The 12,944-nt window shown below is 36.7% G+C and overlaps 2 protein-coding genes across 2 annotated transcripts; both read left to right on the top strand.

Annotated features, from left to right (window-relative positions):
- The first annotated feature begins 1,872 nt into the window (after positions 1-1,872).
- On the top strand, positions 1,873-4,125 carry LOC145218413 (electron transfer flavoprotein beta subunit lysine methyltransferase homolog). Its single transcript, XM_080085826.1, has 2 exons — positions 1,873-2,169; positions 2,743-4,125. Exons 1-2 carry the CDS (start codon positions 1,909-1,911, stop codon positions 3,271-3,273), a joined length of 792 nt encoding a protein of 263 aa, XP_079941952.1. The 5' UTR covers positions 1,873-1,908; the 3' UTR covers positions 3,274-4,125.
- A 637-nt stretch (positions 4,126-4,762) lies between these two features.
- LOC145220074 (uncharacterized) lies at positions 4,763-12,904 on the top strand. Its single transcript, XM_080087370.1, has 8 exons — positions 4,763-5,111; positions 5,563-5,702; positions 6,004-6,084; positions 6,379-6,508; positions 6,813-6,986; positions 7,207-7,795; positions 9,559-9,767; positions 11,905-12,904. The coding sequence occupies exons 1-8, from the start codon at positions 4,846-4,848 to the stop codon at positions 12,185-12,187; spliced, it is 1,872 nt and encodes a 623-aa protein (XP_079943496.1). The 5' UTR covers positions 4,763-4,845; the 3' UTR covers positions 12,188-12,904.
- Positions 12,905-12,944: the final 40 nt, after the last annotated feature.

Here is a 12,944-nt window from a genome sequence, read left to right as displayed (position 1 = left end):
TTGCAAACGTGCAAGGAGGCGAACGTAAAATATGACGTCACTTTATGACTACAGTCAACCACAAGACAAACTCAAAGCGCAACTAACTTCCAATAGAACGCAATGTTCGTCATAAAAAATCGAATTTTTAAAATAATATTCATTTATAACACTGGTTTAGCAACGTTAAAAAAATGTTTCGTCGCGTTGTGGTTTCTTCGTATCACCTAATTCCTAACATAATCATTTGTTACAGTACAATCGCATTGTACACAATAATGGCATAACATTGATTGGCAACAATTGTGTGTTTGGCGCATAACGAAGGTACTAACCAAAACGGGTTAGTTTTAAGTCACGTTTTTTGTGTTTTTGCGCCGCACGCTTATTTAAAAGCATTTCCCGATTTTCTTCAGATTTTATAATGTTTAGTCCCGCCACCGTGCTTGACAAACCCAAGGTGGCGGCGCCACCCCGCCACCGCCTATGCGGCCACCTGCTTACGCTACAGCTCGTTATAGCTTAGATATTTCACAATAGAAAGCGCTTGTTCTAAATGATTCGTTAACATGTATATGCTACACCTTTAAAGGCAGCAATTAAAGTGTGCGACTTGGGGTGACACTAAAACGCTGAATGGGCGGGACGGGCGCGATGGGCGGAATGGAGGGCGGGACGTCGCGGGAGATGGCGGGACGTCGTGAAAACCGCTAAATATCGGGTTAAATTGCTGACGGTTGGAGCTATTAAGGTTGGGATAAGGTTTTATAATAGAAAATCATTAAAAAAATTCCGCCGAACACTACATTCCGCGCCCGAAACGTCCCGCCATCTCCCGCGACGTCCCGCCATGGCATTTTTGCCTAATGTCAGGAAATAGTTGAATAAGTTTTAGGCAGGAACATTTTTTGATTCATATACTATTATAAAACCTCAGCCTAACCCTAATAGCACTAACCGTCAGCAATTTACCCGATATTGAGCGGTTTCCGCGACGTCCCGCCCATTCAGCGTTTTAGTGTCACCCGCGACTTCTAGTGCATCTAAAAAGCTTGCCATAACTTACAAATCTTTAAACGTCACACTTACAGATGAAATAACACTTTAATATTTAACACAACGACAAAGTTACATGGATTAAACATGAAATAGCACTTTACACTTGACACTCACCAACATCACAAATACTGCTCGTCTTCGTCTGTACATTAACAGCGAGTTAAGTCGTCACACGGCACGTGGTTTATACTGTTTTGTTACGTCACAATTTATCTGTTTTCTATTGTTATGTATTGTCTCTGAAGCAACTTTTTTACAAATTTCTGCACCTGAAAACTTTGTTGCATACCTTAGCAAAATGCATTGTTGAATAAAAAAGTCAAAAATATTTAGAAACAATAAAAATATCTAGAAAAAAATAATTGCTACAATACAAACGTCATTATAATATAATTGATTACAGCAAAGTATCGCAAAAGGGAAATACCCAAAAACGAAACGACAAATAAGATTTTTATCCAGCAAAACAGTTGAAAATATGTTTTTTGCACTTAAATGTTTGATTTTTTTCGTCATTTGCGCAGTTATTTTTCCCAAATTAACTTCTGTTATAAGTAACCCGTTTGTGGCCACAGCTATTAATGTTTGGTTTTTAAAGTAAAGTGTTTTGTTTTAAATCTAGTACCGAGCTAAACCAGATTCATGAGAAGTTGAGAACTGTTATGCATTTGCACACCTATATTTTGCATGTGAGTTTCAGGTTGCTTGACCCTAATTTAAACAATTTACTTGACGCAAATCTTGGAGAATTTTTGTGTCAATGGCACTGGCTAGCAGTATAACAAAATAAATATCAACCTCATAAATCATATAATTTAATAATATTTAGGTTTACATTTTTTTATTTAGGTGCAAAGTAGTTTTTTAAGCATGAAGCTATGCAATTTTTTGTTCCGTTTACAATCTTTTGCCAAAAACAAAGTCCAGCAAGAAATTGCTGCAATCACTGAGATTTCTCAGAATCACTTAACTCCAGAACTAAAACTGCACCTCATCACACCAAGATGTCCATTGTGGAATGAACCACCTGAGAAATGTCCATTACCTGACCCATTCTGGGCATTTTATTGGCCAGGGGGACAAGCAATTACCAAGTTTTTGTTGGAAAACGCATCAATAGTACATAATAAGGTTAGTTTAGTTGCATAAACAACGGTAAATACAAGTAGACTTGAAATTATGCCTATACCTGAAGAAAACTTTGAGCCAATAGGTGTGTATTTTTGTAATTTTTGGCTCCTTGATCTAATTTTTTTTGGAACTTTTAAACTTTAAATGTTAAAATGAGAATAAAACACCAAACCGAGTACAACAAAAAAAACATCAGAAAAATTTAATGAACTATTCTTTTTTATAAAAGCATTTAAACCATATATCAATACAGTTTTTTTATAATTTCCAGATGTAAACTATTGTATGCGTAAAGCTGTGCTATACAAAACTTGTTCACTACAAACTGAACCATCTGCGTTCAATACAAACGACCCTAGTTGTGGATAATCATACTCAACAACTGAAGCTTTCAGAATACTTGAATCAGCCTGCATTTTTGGTTATGCAATGCAATATAATATAAAAATCTATTTTGCCACCATCATGGCATCATCAGTTCTTATTCAACTAGAATCTGTGTGTACATTATAGGCATCTCCTTTTGTCATTGGTGCAATACAAACCTAACAAATTTTATCTTTTGTTTCTTAGAATGTTCTTGACATTGGATGTGGATGTGGGGCAACAGCAATAGCATGCCATATGAGTGGTGCCAAAAATGTAACTGCAAATGATATAGACAAACATGCGCTTGAAGCTGTAAAGATGAACTTAGCAATGAACAGCAATACAAGTATAAATATGGCAGACATCACCAGACATCATCAAATCTTAAGCAACAATTTTTTTCTTAATGACAAGAATTTTCTTACTTTGGAGAAAAGACAACTTCACATTTTGATGGAAACAGTCATGTATAATCCCATTGATGTTTTAACACTTGGGGATATGTTTTATGATGAAGAAATTGTAGAGTTAATATTCCAATGGATGAGCCTTTGGATTAAGATTTTTCCACAGACTAGAATTTTCCTTGGTGACCCTGGAAGGGGGTTTATAAATCAACACCAAATTTTTAAACATTTGAAAACTGTTCAGGTGTATGAAATGCCCGCCTGTGTCAATAAGGAACACTATAGCTGTGGAAGTGTTTCAGTTTTGGAGTGGAATCCTACCTTTTAGCACAGTTTGCTCTATTTATATGAAGTAAATAAAGCATATGTTTTGTTTTTTCCTTATTGCATGGCTTGGTTGTTGCGTTTGGGACTCAAAAAAATTGAACGAAACAAGTTGACAGATCAACCGACCAAAAACTGGAAAGATATCGATCTTATTTATGTTTATCACAATCTGTGTCAACATTTTTGGTTCTTGGATACACTTTTATGTGACTTAAATATTTTGCCAAAACCAAAATTCCATAAGATGTACTGTGGGAAGTGTAATAAATTACAAAATGTAATTAATCTTTAGCAGTGTGTGGGTAATCCTGTAGACATATGACGACGCTACTACAAGTATGTATTAGTTAATAAATAACTTAAATATCACTGCCAACCGCTAATTTTATAGCCAAGAACATGTGATGCTTTAAATCTCATGGTTGGGAAAGCTAAAACCAAAGTATTTATGGATTTTTTTCCTCAACTTTTAACTTTTCTCTGTTCAATATTTTTAATGTTTTTCAACAATATTTTCTCACATTATTTTGGTGACAAGGTGTTTTTGTTCTGTTATTTTAAAGCACTTTGGTATAGCTTTACTTCTTTTTTGTATCTTATTACCCCGAGTTGGTAATCCCCCAAGAATAAACCAATGTATCCACAAGCCTATGTGGCTACCGATTTTAAGCAAACTGACACTAATTGTTGCACTTTGAACGTTTGACGCCTGTCCTGTTAATGATTACTGACAATCAGGGTTTAAGCTTTATTGCTGATTTTTTTTTGTCGCATGCATCGTAACACTATAGGAATGTCATTCCGTGCAAGCGAGTGCCTGTTTCGTGTACGAAAGTACAGTTTCACAAATTGAGGGTCCCAAAGGGTTGGGTTTTGCGGCCGTGATCGTTCAGTTTGGAGGCAATTTAGGCAGTGGGAGACTAATAGTTTTAAAAGTTGTGATGTAGGGATTGTCGACGGTCGTAATTACACTTTTGTGTTATACAAATAGTAGAAAATAAGTTTATCAATAAATTTCTGTAACTATGAATACCACTATTTGTAATGCAGGGATTAAGATTTGGGGACAGTGGAGAAATTAAATTGACGTGCCAGCTAGCAAGTGCTGGTATACAGTATACACAACCTCCTATTGCTGGTTGTTCGTACTAAATTTGCCAAGACAATGTTTTTCATAAGGACATCAGTTTAGCCACTACTAATGTTCAGCCACTCTTATAGCGTTCAGCTAAAAATCACAATCCTTTACCTATCCTTGAAGTATTTAGATGTACTATTCTACTATGCAAGCAATGGTCACTTAATTGACCAAGTGCCAAGTTGTTTATTTCATACAAACAAAAACAGGTCACTTTTGATTGCATATCCCTTGAAGCCGTGGTTAAATAAAACAGTGCAAACAAGTTGAACTGGGCTCAGGCTTCATTTCACCTGTGCTGGAGTTATTTATTACGTGTTACAATCAACACTCATTCTGTTTTTGTACTGTGTAAGAAACTGTAGGTTGTTAAAGGTTTATTGCAGCAAAAGGCTGTAAATATTTGAGGCTACGTAGCGAGTTACAGAGATTTTAATGTCGTATTCCGCGAGAACAAGCATGTCACGCACAAAAACCGCAAAGTTTATAATTTTGGATATTATACAATGGGGAGCATACGCTTCACCTGTGTTTGTGACGGGAACAATGACTGCACAAGTACGTTCGAATGTGGAATCGGAATACTGGCTGTTGGTGGCACTTGTTATAGCTTACGTAGCTGCAGCTACTCTTCTGGTTTGGATTCCAGTAAAACTCGTCTTTCAGTGGCTGAGGCTTGTGTCCTTTCAAAAAGGAAAGTGGTACGTTGTGCATTGTTACGGAAAGAAATCTTGTTAAATTGTATCTGATTTATGTTGTTCTAAAACTCATTCTAAGAAAAGGGAATCTGTGTGAGAAAGATGTGAACATGTAAAAAGTGAGATATAATAAATTAAATTTACAGTATCTAAGTCTTAGACATTCTAGTGCTATGCTGTTTAGTAAAAGTTGTCAGAAAACAAATTAAAAAAGCGAAATGCAGCAAAGTAACTGTGGAAAAATTGGAATTATAATATTACGGAATGTAAATAAAATGCACTGTTTAACAAAATACCTGCAGTCTAAAATTTTCTAATGCCTATCTTTAGAACCCAAATTCACACGCTATAGCTTGCTCACACGTTATAGCTACCATACGACTTTGAAAAATGAAAACGTTTGCGCCTTACCGTTGTATCGAAAAAGCAAAAAAGTTTACATTTACTTGCACAGGTGTCCAAGTATGCTGCTTTATGTGGTGCTATCGGCATTGCCATGTACAGTGATGATTCTTGTTTCAACCCACACGCAACCGACTAAGGATTTTCATGCACACTGTATAGAACTGATGGTGGTAATGCTCGTTTTATCAGGTGAAATATGCTCTAATATCAACAACAGTCGCTATATAGGCTACTTTTGTCGCTGGAATTATACCATACACCGCCCAAATTCGGTTTATTAACGTTTGTGGTAATAAATAATTTTTTTATTAAAGATCAAACCAATGTTTCAGTCACGTTTTAGAGACTGGACCAACTTTTCTGATCAAGAACTGTTCATGATGGTTACATACAAAATCTAATTGCTTGTATAGATTGCTGGTCTTAAGTTTTGCCTTATTGTTTAAACATCGTGTCAACTACAATTTTATAAGCTTGTCTTGCTCATCAGATTTAACGGAAAAACTTAAACGTTTTAAACTCCGCGCTGCGTTTGATCCGGACACCAGCGGATTGCTTACGGAAATCGGAGGTAAAACTGTTTTATGTTGGAAGGTATTTGTATCAGTTATGATAATTTTCCTTTTTTGAACGGCTCGATGCGGTAGATATTAGTATTACTTTTTTAGTACTGCGCTACTATTTTTACAAAAAGGTCTCCGCTAATGTTTCTTTGCCAATTCATGTTTTTAAGCAGCTGATTTCAGTAATGTGCAATGCATAGCACATCTAGAATAAGATGACAAGATTAAAAGAAAAACACAAATATGTATGTGTTTGAAAATATTGTTATCCAGTATTTTTAAGTCGGTCGTACTTTTTGAAGAAACGACTGGTGCTGAGTATCAGGGATCGGTAAGCGGTTATTCTCTACGCAGAAGATCCTCGCAAGCATCTCTTGTAACCAGTTCACGACATTCAAACGACAGAAAACCTCTGGCATGGACGGATCCGAGGTAAAAAAAAAACTTCTTGTGGAGTTTGTTTAGAAACAATTTTAAGCATATACGCGGGCTCCAATAGGTAAAGAAGTAATTTAGGAAGAATAGAAACGGTAGCTCGTTAAAAAAACAAAACTGTTAGAGAGCTTGTATGCAGTAAATGCACTTTACTGCAAGAATTCAATAATTGCTGTTATTGCAGTACTAAACAGAGTTTAATTTGTATCATTATTTGAAGTATCATACTTTTCTAAGAATAATACTGACGTACTATATTGTCTGAAACAAGTGTTATATGCCTTGGGTAAATGTATTGCAGGCCGTGGGTGATCATGCGGTGTGTGTTGAACGCTTATGATGTCCGTCTCGTTATGGAGTTGGCCCACAATAGCGTTACACCAAATATTTCTTATACAAACTGGATTTACGCGATATACATCATTGCATTGTGTGGAATGTGCACTTTTGTATTGAAACCCAAAAACCATTACAGGTAAGGCCAATTCATCTAAATAAAATAAATGCTTTTTGAACAAAGAGTCACATACACAAGTTTGCTTTGTTGACTTTACATTTTGTTTCTTCATTTATCTTTATAATATTTGCTCTTTTATGTCTTATTTTTTCTTATTTTAAGTCTATAACATTCTAATAAGTTTCTCCTTACAATACAAAAAAACAAGCTAGAACTAACGCGCAATCATGTTTTTCAGCTCTTTCGTGTCAGTGACGTTTCTTGAAATCCCATTCTTCTTCCTGCGCTTTGCATATCTATGTCACTACGGTCACGTGATCAGTATCTTGTTCTTCCTCAAAAACCTCCTAGCTGCTGGAAGCTTTATCTACTTCAACTTGGCCCTTCGATTTCTCTACGGATCAGAAAAGCCTTTTGGACAAATTAACATCAACACAATAGATCGTTCCTTGCCAAATGGAACCTTAGGCCAAAGACCGTCTACTTACCCGACCCGCATCGGAACAACAAATCCAAACTACACAGAAAATCATGTTACGAGTAGGACCGCTTACGATGTCACGGATAAGTTTAACTATCAAGCTTATGCGCTTAGCGACAATGCCCCTGCGGAACAGCAACATCAACCCCAACCAGAGCCTGCTTACAGTCACGAAAGCGACGAACATGAATTCGACACTGTTGAGCATTACGACGATCATTACGGTTATCCCGAGCGGGAGAACTACGCTGAGGACGGTATGTTCAACTGGAAAAGAAAAGGCCCATACAGGGATACCGTGCTTAAATCGGATTTATATGAAACACCTGAACCAGAACATCATGAGGTAAAATATGTTCTTCACTATAGTGTTTACAGTATTTAGGATTTGTTTATAGTTGAATTAGTGGTTCTTAAATCAAGGAGCCGTTGTCCTCCTAGTGAGTTTACAATAATAAAGGGAGTGCTGCTGAATAAATTGGCATTTAAGGGTGCTGAAATAAATCTGGCAGTTAGAACAGAATATCGAGGCAAAGCAATTTGCTCATGTACCTCTTTATTCGAACAACGTATGCGTTTTGAAAACTTTTTTATTACACTAATTCTTACATGAAATCCAATGTCGGTAATCTAGTGTCATTGTATGAGCCTAAAGTTTAGGCCCTAAACCAGTGGTTCTTAACCTTTTCGTTGTGGTTTCCCACTAAAGTAAACCACCAACCTCAAATTTACCATTTGTTATTTTTATAATGATGTTTTGTGCCCTACGTTAACAAAAAATAATTAATCTTTAAATGAAATAATCTCGTGAAGCGATTTGGTCTTGACCTTAAAGGTATACTGCAATCTTATTTAGTTTAAATAGTGCTTCTGTGAGAGATTAAACTTTTTGGAATATTGAGTAGGCTAGTCTCCTCTGCGTGCATTAGTCATTTATTGCATCACAATGAACCAAGGAAAGGCTTTTATTAGCAAAATAGCAAAGTCATTGATACTTTTAGTCTTGTCTGTGATGTAACAAACGGCATTTGGATTTGTATGTGTCTTGTAAACCTTGGTGAAATTAATCTTACATGTTGTTGCGGAAAAAGTTTGGTAAAGTAACTTTCAACGGTTAATTCGACCCTCGGGCCCGAGTTTGGTTACTCGACTTACATAATTTCCTCCTGAAAACATTGAAATTTCCCACTAGTGGGAAATTTCCCACCGGTTAAGAACCACTGCCCTAAACCGTCATCGAATTTTATTTCTGTGAAGAAACTGTACGTTCAGAAATAAACAAGTTGTTATCAGGACCTTACAGATAAACGGTTTAAAATAGCAATCCTGGTTTCATGTTTTTGTGTTGTTAACGTTCATCTGGATATGTACGATGTTTTAGATAAATGCCAAAACCTGAACCCGTTTTGAAACCAAAAACTAAGTTTTGTCTCGTTGCTAAAACATACAAAAATATCAGTGCGTTGTCCCCTCATGAACATCCACAACGGGTCTGAAAGCATTTTTTGGCGAGTTCTAATTTTAGACTCGCGTCATCATCATCATTCAACCCCAGACAAAAATTAACATGACGTGTATTAACGACGATTATGTTTGTTCCTCGTGCGTTGTTGTAGTTACTTGCCAGAAGTGTAGGTCGGCCATCATTATCATCATAGTACGCCAGGCCCATTAGATGCTTTTTACCGTGATCGCTGGTCTGCATGAATGTGTCACTGTACCTGTAAGTGGGGCAGGGCTTTCTGGGCCGGGTTGGGTCTAGGTGTTTGTTAAAAAACGGGTTTGACTCGGGCCTGAGTCCACATTCTGCGTCTGTATTTAAAAAACAAAACAAAATTACCTATAGTTAATTATAACTAAGTTGCAGCCCTAAAACGTCCTGATTAAGCCATTATCTATGTCTTCTTTTATATATTCTATATAGCTGCACTTTTTTAGGCTTTCGTGTATGGGTGCAAACGGCCAAACGATTCGGGTTTAGTGCAGGGTTTGGGACTTGTACAAATCTGACATGTGCCTGCTCTTGTGTCAAGTGTTTTATAACGTTACATCACTCCACAAACAACGTTAAAACTTGGCGCAAACATTGCACGCAATTTGATCTTTCAGGATTACCAAACACAACAGCGGCAGAGTCACCTGCAAGAATACAATGATGGTAATACTGATCACAACCACTCCCTGGAACATACCCAGTATGCCTCGACGTCCACTGCTGAGCCACAAGAAAATACCGAACCAACGTATAGTGCGATCAACTACAAAGCCAAAGCAGCCTCACGCAAGAAACACGCTCCTGCTGCACCATCTTCGCAGAGGTTAAGCATTTCTTTAACATAGGGGTTAACGAACTGTTTCTTCTTAAAAGTAAAAGATAACACTCACGTAGACAATTTTTGATCGTTCGTTCGCGTAGAACCGGGGTTTGCAGGAAAGGGTGTGTTAACTTTAGGTCAAGAATAGTTTATATATGTTAAAAATTTTGTCATGTTCCTGGTTTTTACAGAAACATGAAACTCGATGTAAATGTGTTATCATTAGGGCAAGTTTTTGCAACTTTTGCAACTTTTTTTTACAGCTTCCGGCAGCTTCCTAAATACTCAGAATTTATGTAGTATGATGTTATAAGCTGTTTGTAGGAATTTTATGTTGCAACTTTTTGCAACTTTTTTTTATTTTTTGTGCAACGTTTGACTGCAACTTTTATCAAGTATTGCGCAAAATGTCAAGGAGTGATTTAAAAAACATGATATAAAACTATTTTTAGTATGGTTCTATTCTCTTTGATTTGCATAATAAAGAGCTATGTGATGGGTTATACCTGCATCTCAATGTTATCTATGACGCAACAGTTGGCTTGCAAGCTAGAAGTTCAACAACCCCAGCCAAGCATGTTTTATATTTTATAGCCAAGTATATAAAAGTGCATTCGTTATTTTGCAAGTAAGAAGCGATAACCTTGATATCTGTTAACATGACAGTCTAAGGCAGGGATTGTCCAACCTGCGGCCCGCTTAAATGCAACTAAATGCATAAATGCAGCTTTTTACTGCAACTTTTGTTGAAATTAAGTGCAACTTTCTCACGTTTTTAGTGCAACAAAAACTTGCCCTACTAATAATTTTAAAAATATGTGCATAAATGCAACTTTTTACTGCAACTTTTGTTAAAAATAAATGCAACTTTCTTACGTTTTTAGTGCAACAAAAACTTGCCCTACTAATAATTTTAAAAATATGTGCATAAATGCAACTTTTTACTGCAACTTTTGTTAAAAATAAATGCAACTTTCTTACGTTTTTAGTGCAACAAAAACTTGCCCTACTAATAATTTTAAAAATATGTGCATAAATGCAACTTTTTACTGCAACTTTTGTTAAAAATAAATGCAACTTTCTTACGTTTTTAGTGCAACAAAAACTTGCCCTAGTTATCATTCTTACCATTGTATGCTATACGTTGTTTTACGGTCAAACAGAGCATAGACGCCGAGTTTTACAAAAATGCAAGTTGGCGGACGCAAAATATGACGTCACTACATGTGACGTCACTAATGCGTGCAACCACAAGAACTCAAAATCAAATCCATTACAACACATTTGCATTGTACACAACAATGCCCCAACATTCACTGGCAGACAATTGTGTGTTTGACGTCATAAACAAGGCACTAACCAAACCAGGTTGCAGTTTTAAGCCATGTTTTGCGGCTGTATCGCCAGCACGCTTGTTTGAAAGCAAAATTGTTACTAATTTTCTTCAGATTTGACGATATTTCGTCCGATACCGCTACAAACTAACCTAAATATGCACAGTGGCCATCACCGTGCTTTAAAAACCCAAGGTGGCGGCGCCACTCCGCCACCGCCTACTCGGCGCCTGTGAAACAGAGTGTTTGCCATGGTTTCTTTGTTACGTCATAGTAGGGCTAACAAGCAAATTGGTAGTAATACAGCGGCTGTTAGTTAAGTGATTCGACTCCTACTCTATAAAGCGAGTAATACATCAGACCTTTACATTGAAATTTGATATAATGTTTTGTGTGATGTTGTTTGCGCGACTTTATGATTTATTTTGTGGAACCTTAAAGTATTTGCCCACCTTTGGTCGTCCTATGTCGGCGCTTATTGCAATAGTCTGCAAAGTTCCTGTGTTATTTTATTTCATTTTTTGTGCACAAAATGCCTTTTTTATTACTTTATTAAATGCCCACGCTAGCTGTTAAGCTCGGAAGTTAGTCGATCACAGATGGAGTCGTGTATATTTATCACAACATAAATTTATATCATAAACATTACTGCCAAGGTAGTGGTGTACTGATGATGACAACAGAGATTGTCGAAACGTCTACACGATGTATTCTATATACACCACTACCTTGGCAGTAATGTTTATGATTAAACTACTTTTCAAGTCCGTGCATAGTGTTCCTAAATAAATTTATATATTTCACAGAAAACAGGATAGCGAACCCACAAACAGGTCTGGACAACAACAATCGTCGTTCTTACACTCCCAGTTACAAGAGCAACCATCTGGTATGGTGGAAATCAACGTGGGTCCTCAGCGTGTATCTGTGCGCAAGGATTTGCGTTACACCCCGGCTGTGGCTGCACAGATCGCAAAAGAGGCTTCTAATGCTGTTGCTAGGGACGCCGTGGCTGTTCTTGACAACGTTGTAGAAAATTTGGACGAAGACAACACGTCAAGCCAGTCCTCATATAATGCTCGATTGTAAACTGGTTGAAGATGGTGAAGTTACATAAGCCTCTCGTCCTGAACTAGTGCAATTTTCCATTGGGCTCATGTCTGGGTTTAGACTGATAATGGAAACTTCAAGTGTGGAGATGACAAATCTTCAAGTGTGGAGATGACAAATACTTTTGATGTACAAGCATACTAAATGTAAAAGCTCTACAAAAGAATCAATTTGAATGATTTGTTTTGTCTAACCTTTGGGCAGGACTCATAAAGAAGGCAATATCTGACAAAATCTTTAATGACACTGGTACTTATACGTATAGAGCTGCTTGCGGATCTGTTGATAATAATTACAACCAAAAAATTGACCATTGCAGCATACCGTTTTCACCACGTTTTACCGACAAAAATAACCTCGTGCCACATCAACTTTTTATGAAACTGATAAGTTGTACTATAATAAATTTACATGCAGTCGTTATTTTATTGAAAGTCGGACTGCTAAAAAATGCCTGGCTTAAACCGAATCGTATTGTGTACAAAAGTTTGCTGACAGCTGGTCTGCTATGTTTTACCGTTTATTTGTTTTGGAGTTCAAAATCACTGTTGTGTAATGTATTTTCTCATGAAAAGTTCACTCAATCAAACAGCGGTCTGATTATAATTGTAACACGCGTTTAATAATGTTTTGTTACATTTTTTTGATTATGTACATGTCTTGTTGAAAATGTAAACAAATATAAAATTGCCATAAAGAGGAAATTGACTTCAAGCGAAGCCACATACATTATTAA

The sequence above is a fragment of the Phallusia mammillata genome, chromosome 3 (assembly GCF_965637545.1).
Source record: "Phallusia mammillata chromosome 3, kaPhaMamm4.hap1.1, whole genome shotgun sequence".
NCBI lineage: Eukaryota > Metazoa > Chordata > Ascidiacea > Phlebobranchia > Ascidiidae > Phallusia > Phallusia mammillata.
Note: the sequence above shows the minus strand (reverse complement) of the source record. Positions and strands in the feature narration are given on the sequence as shown.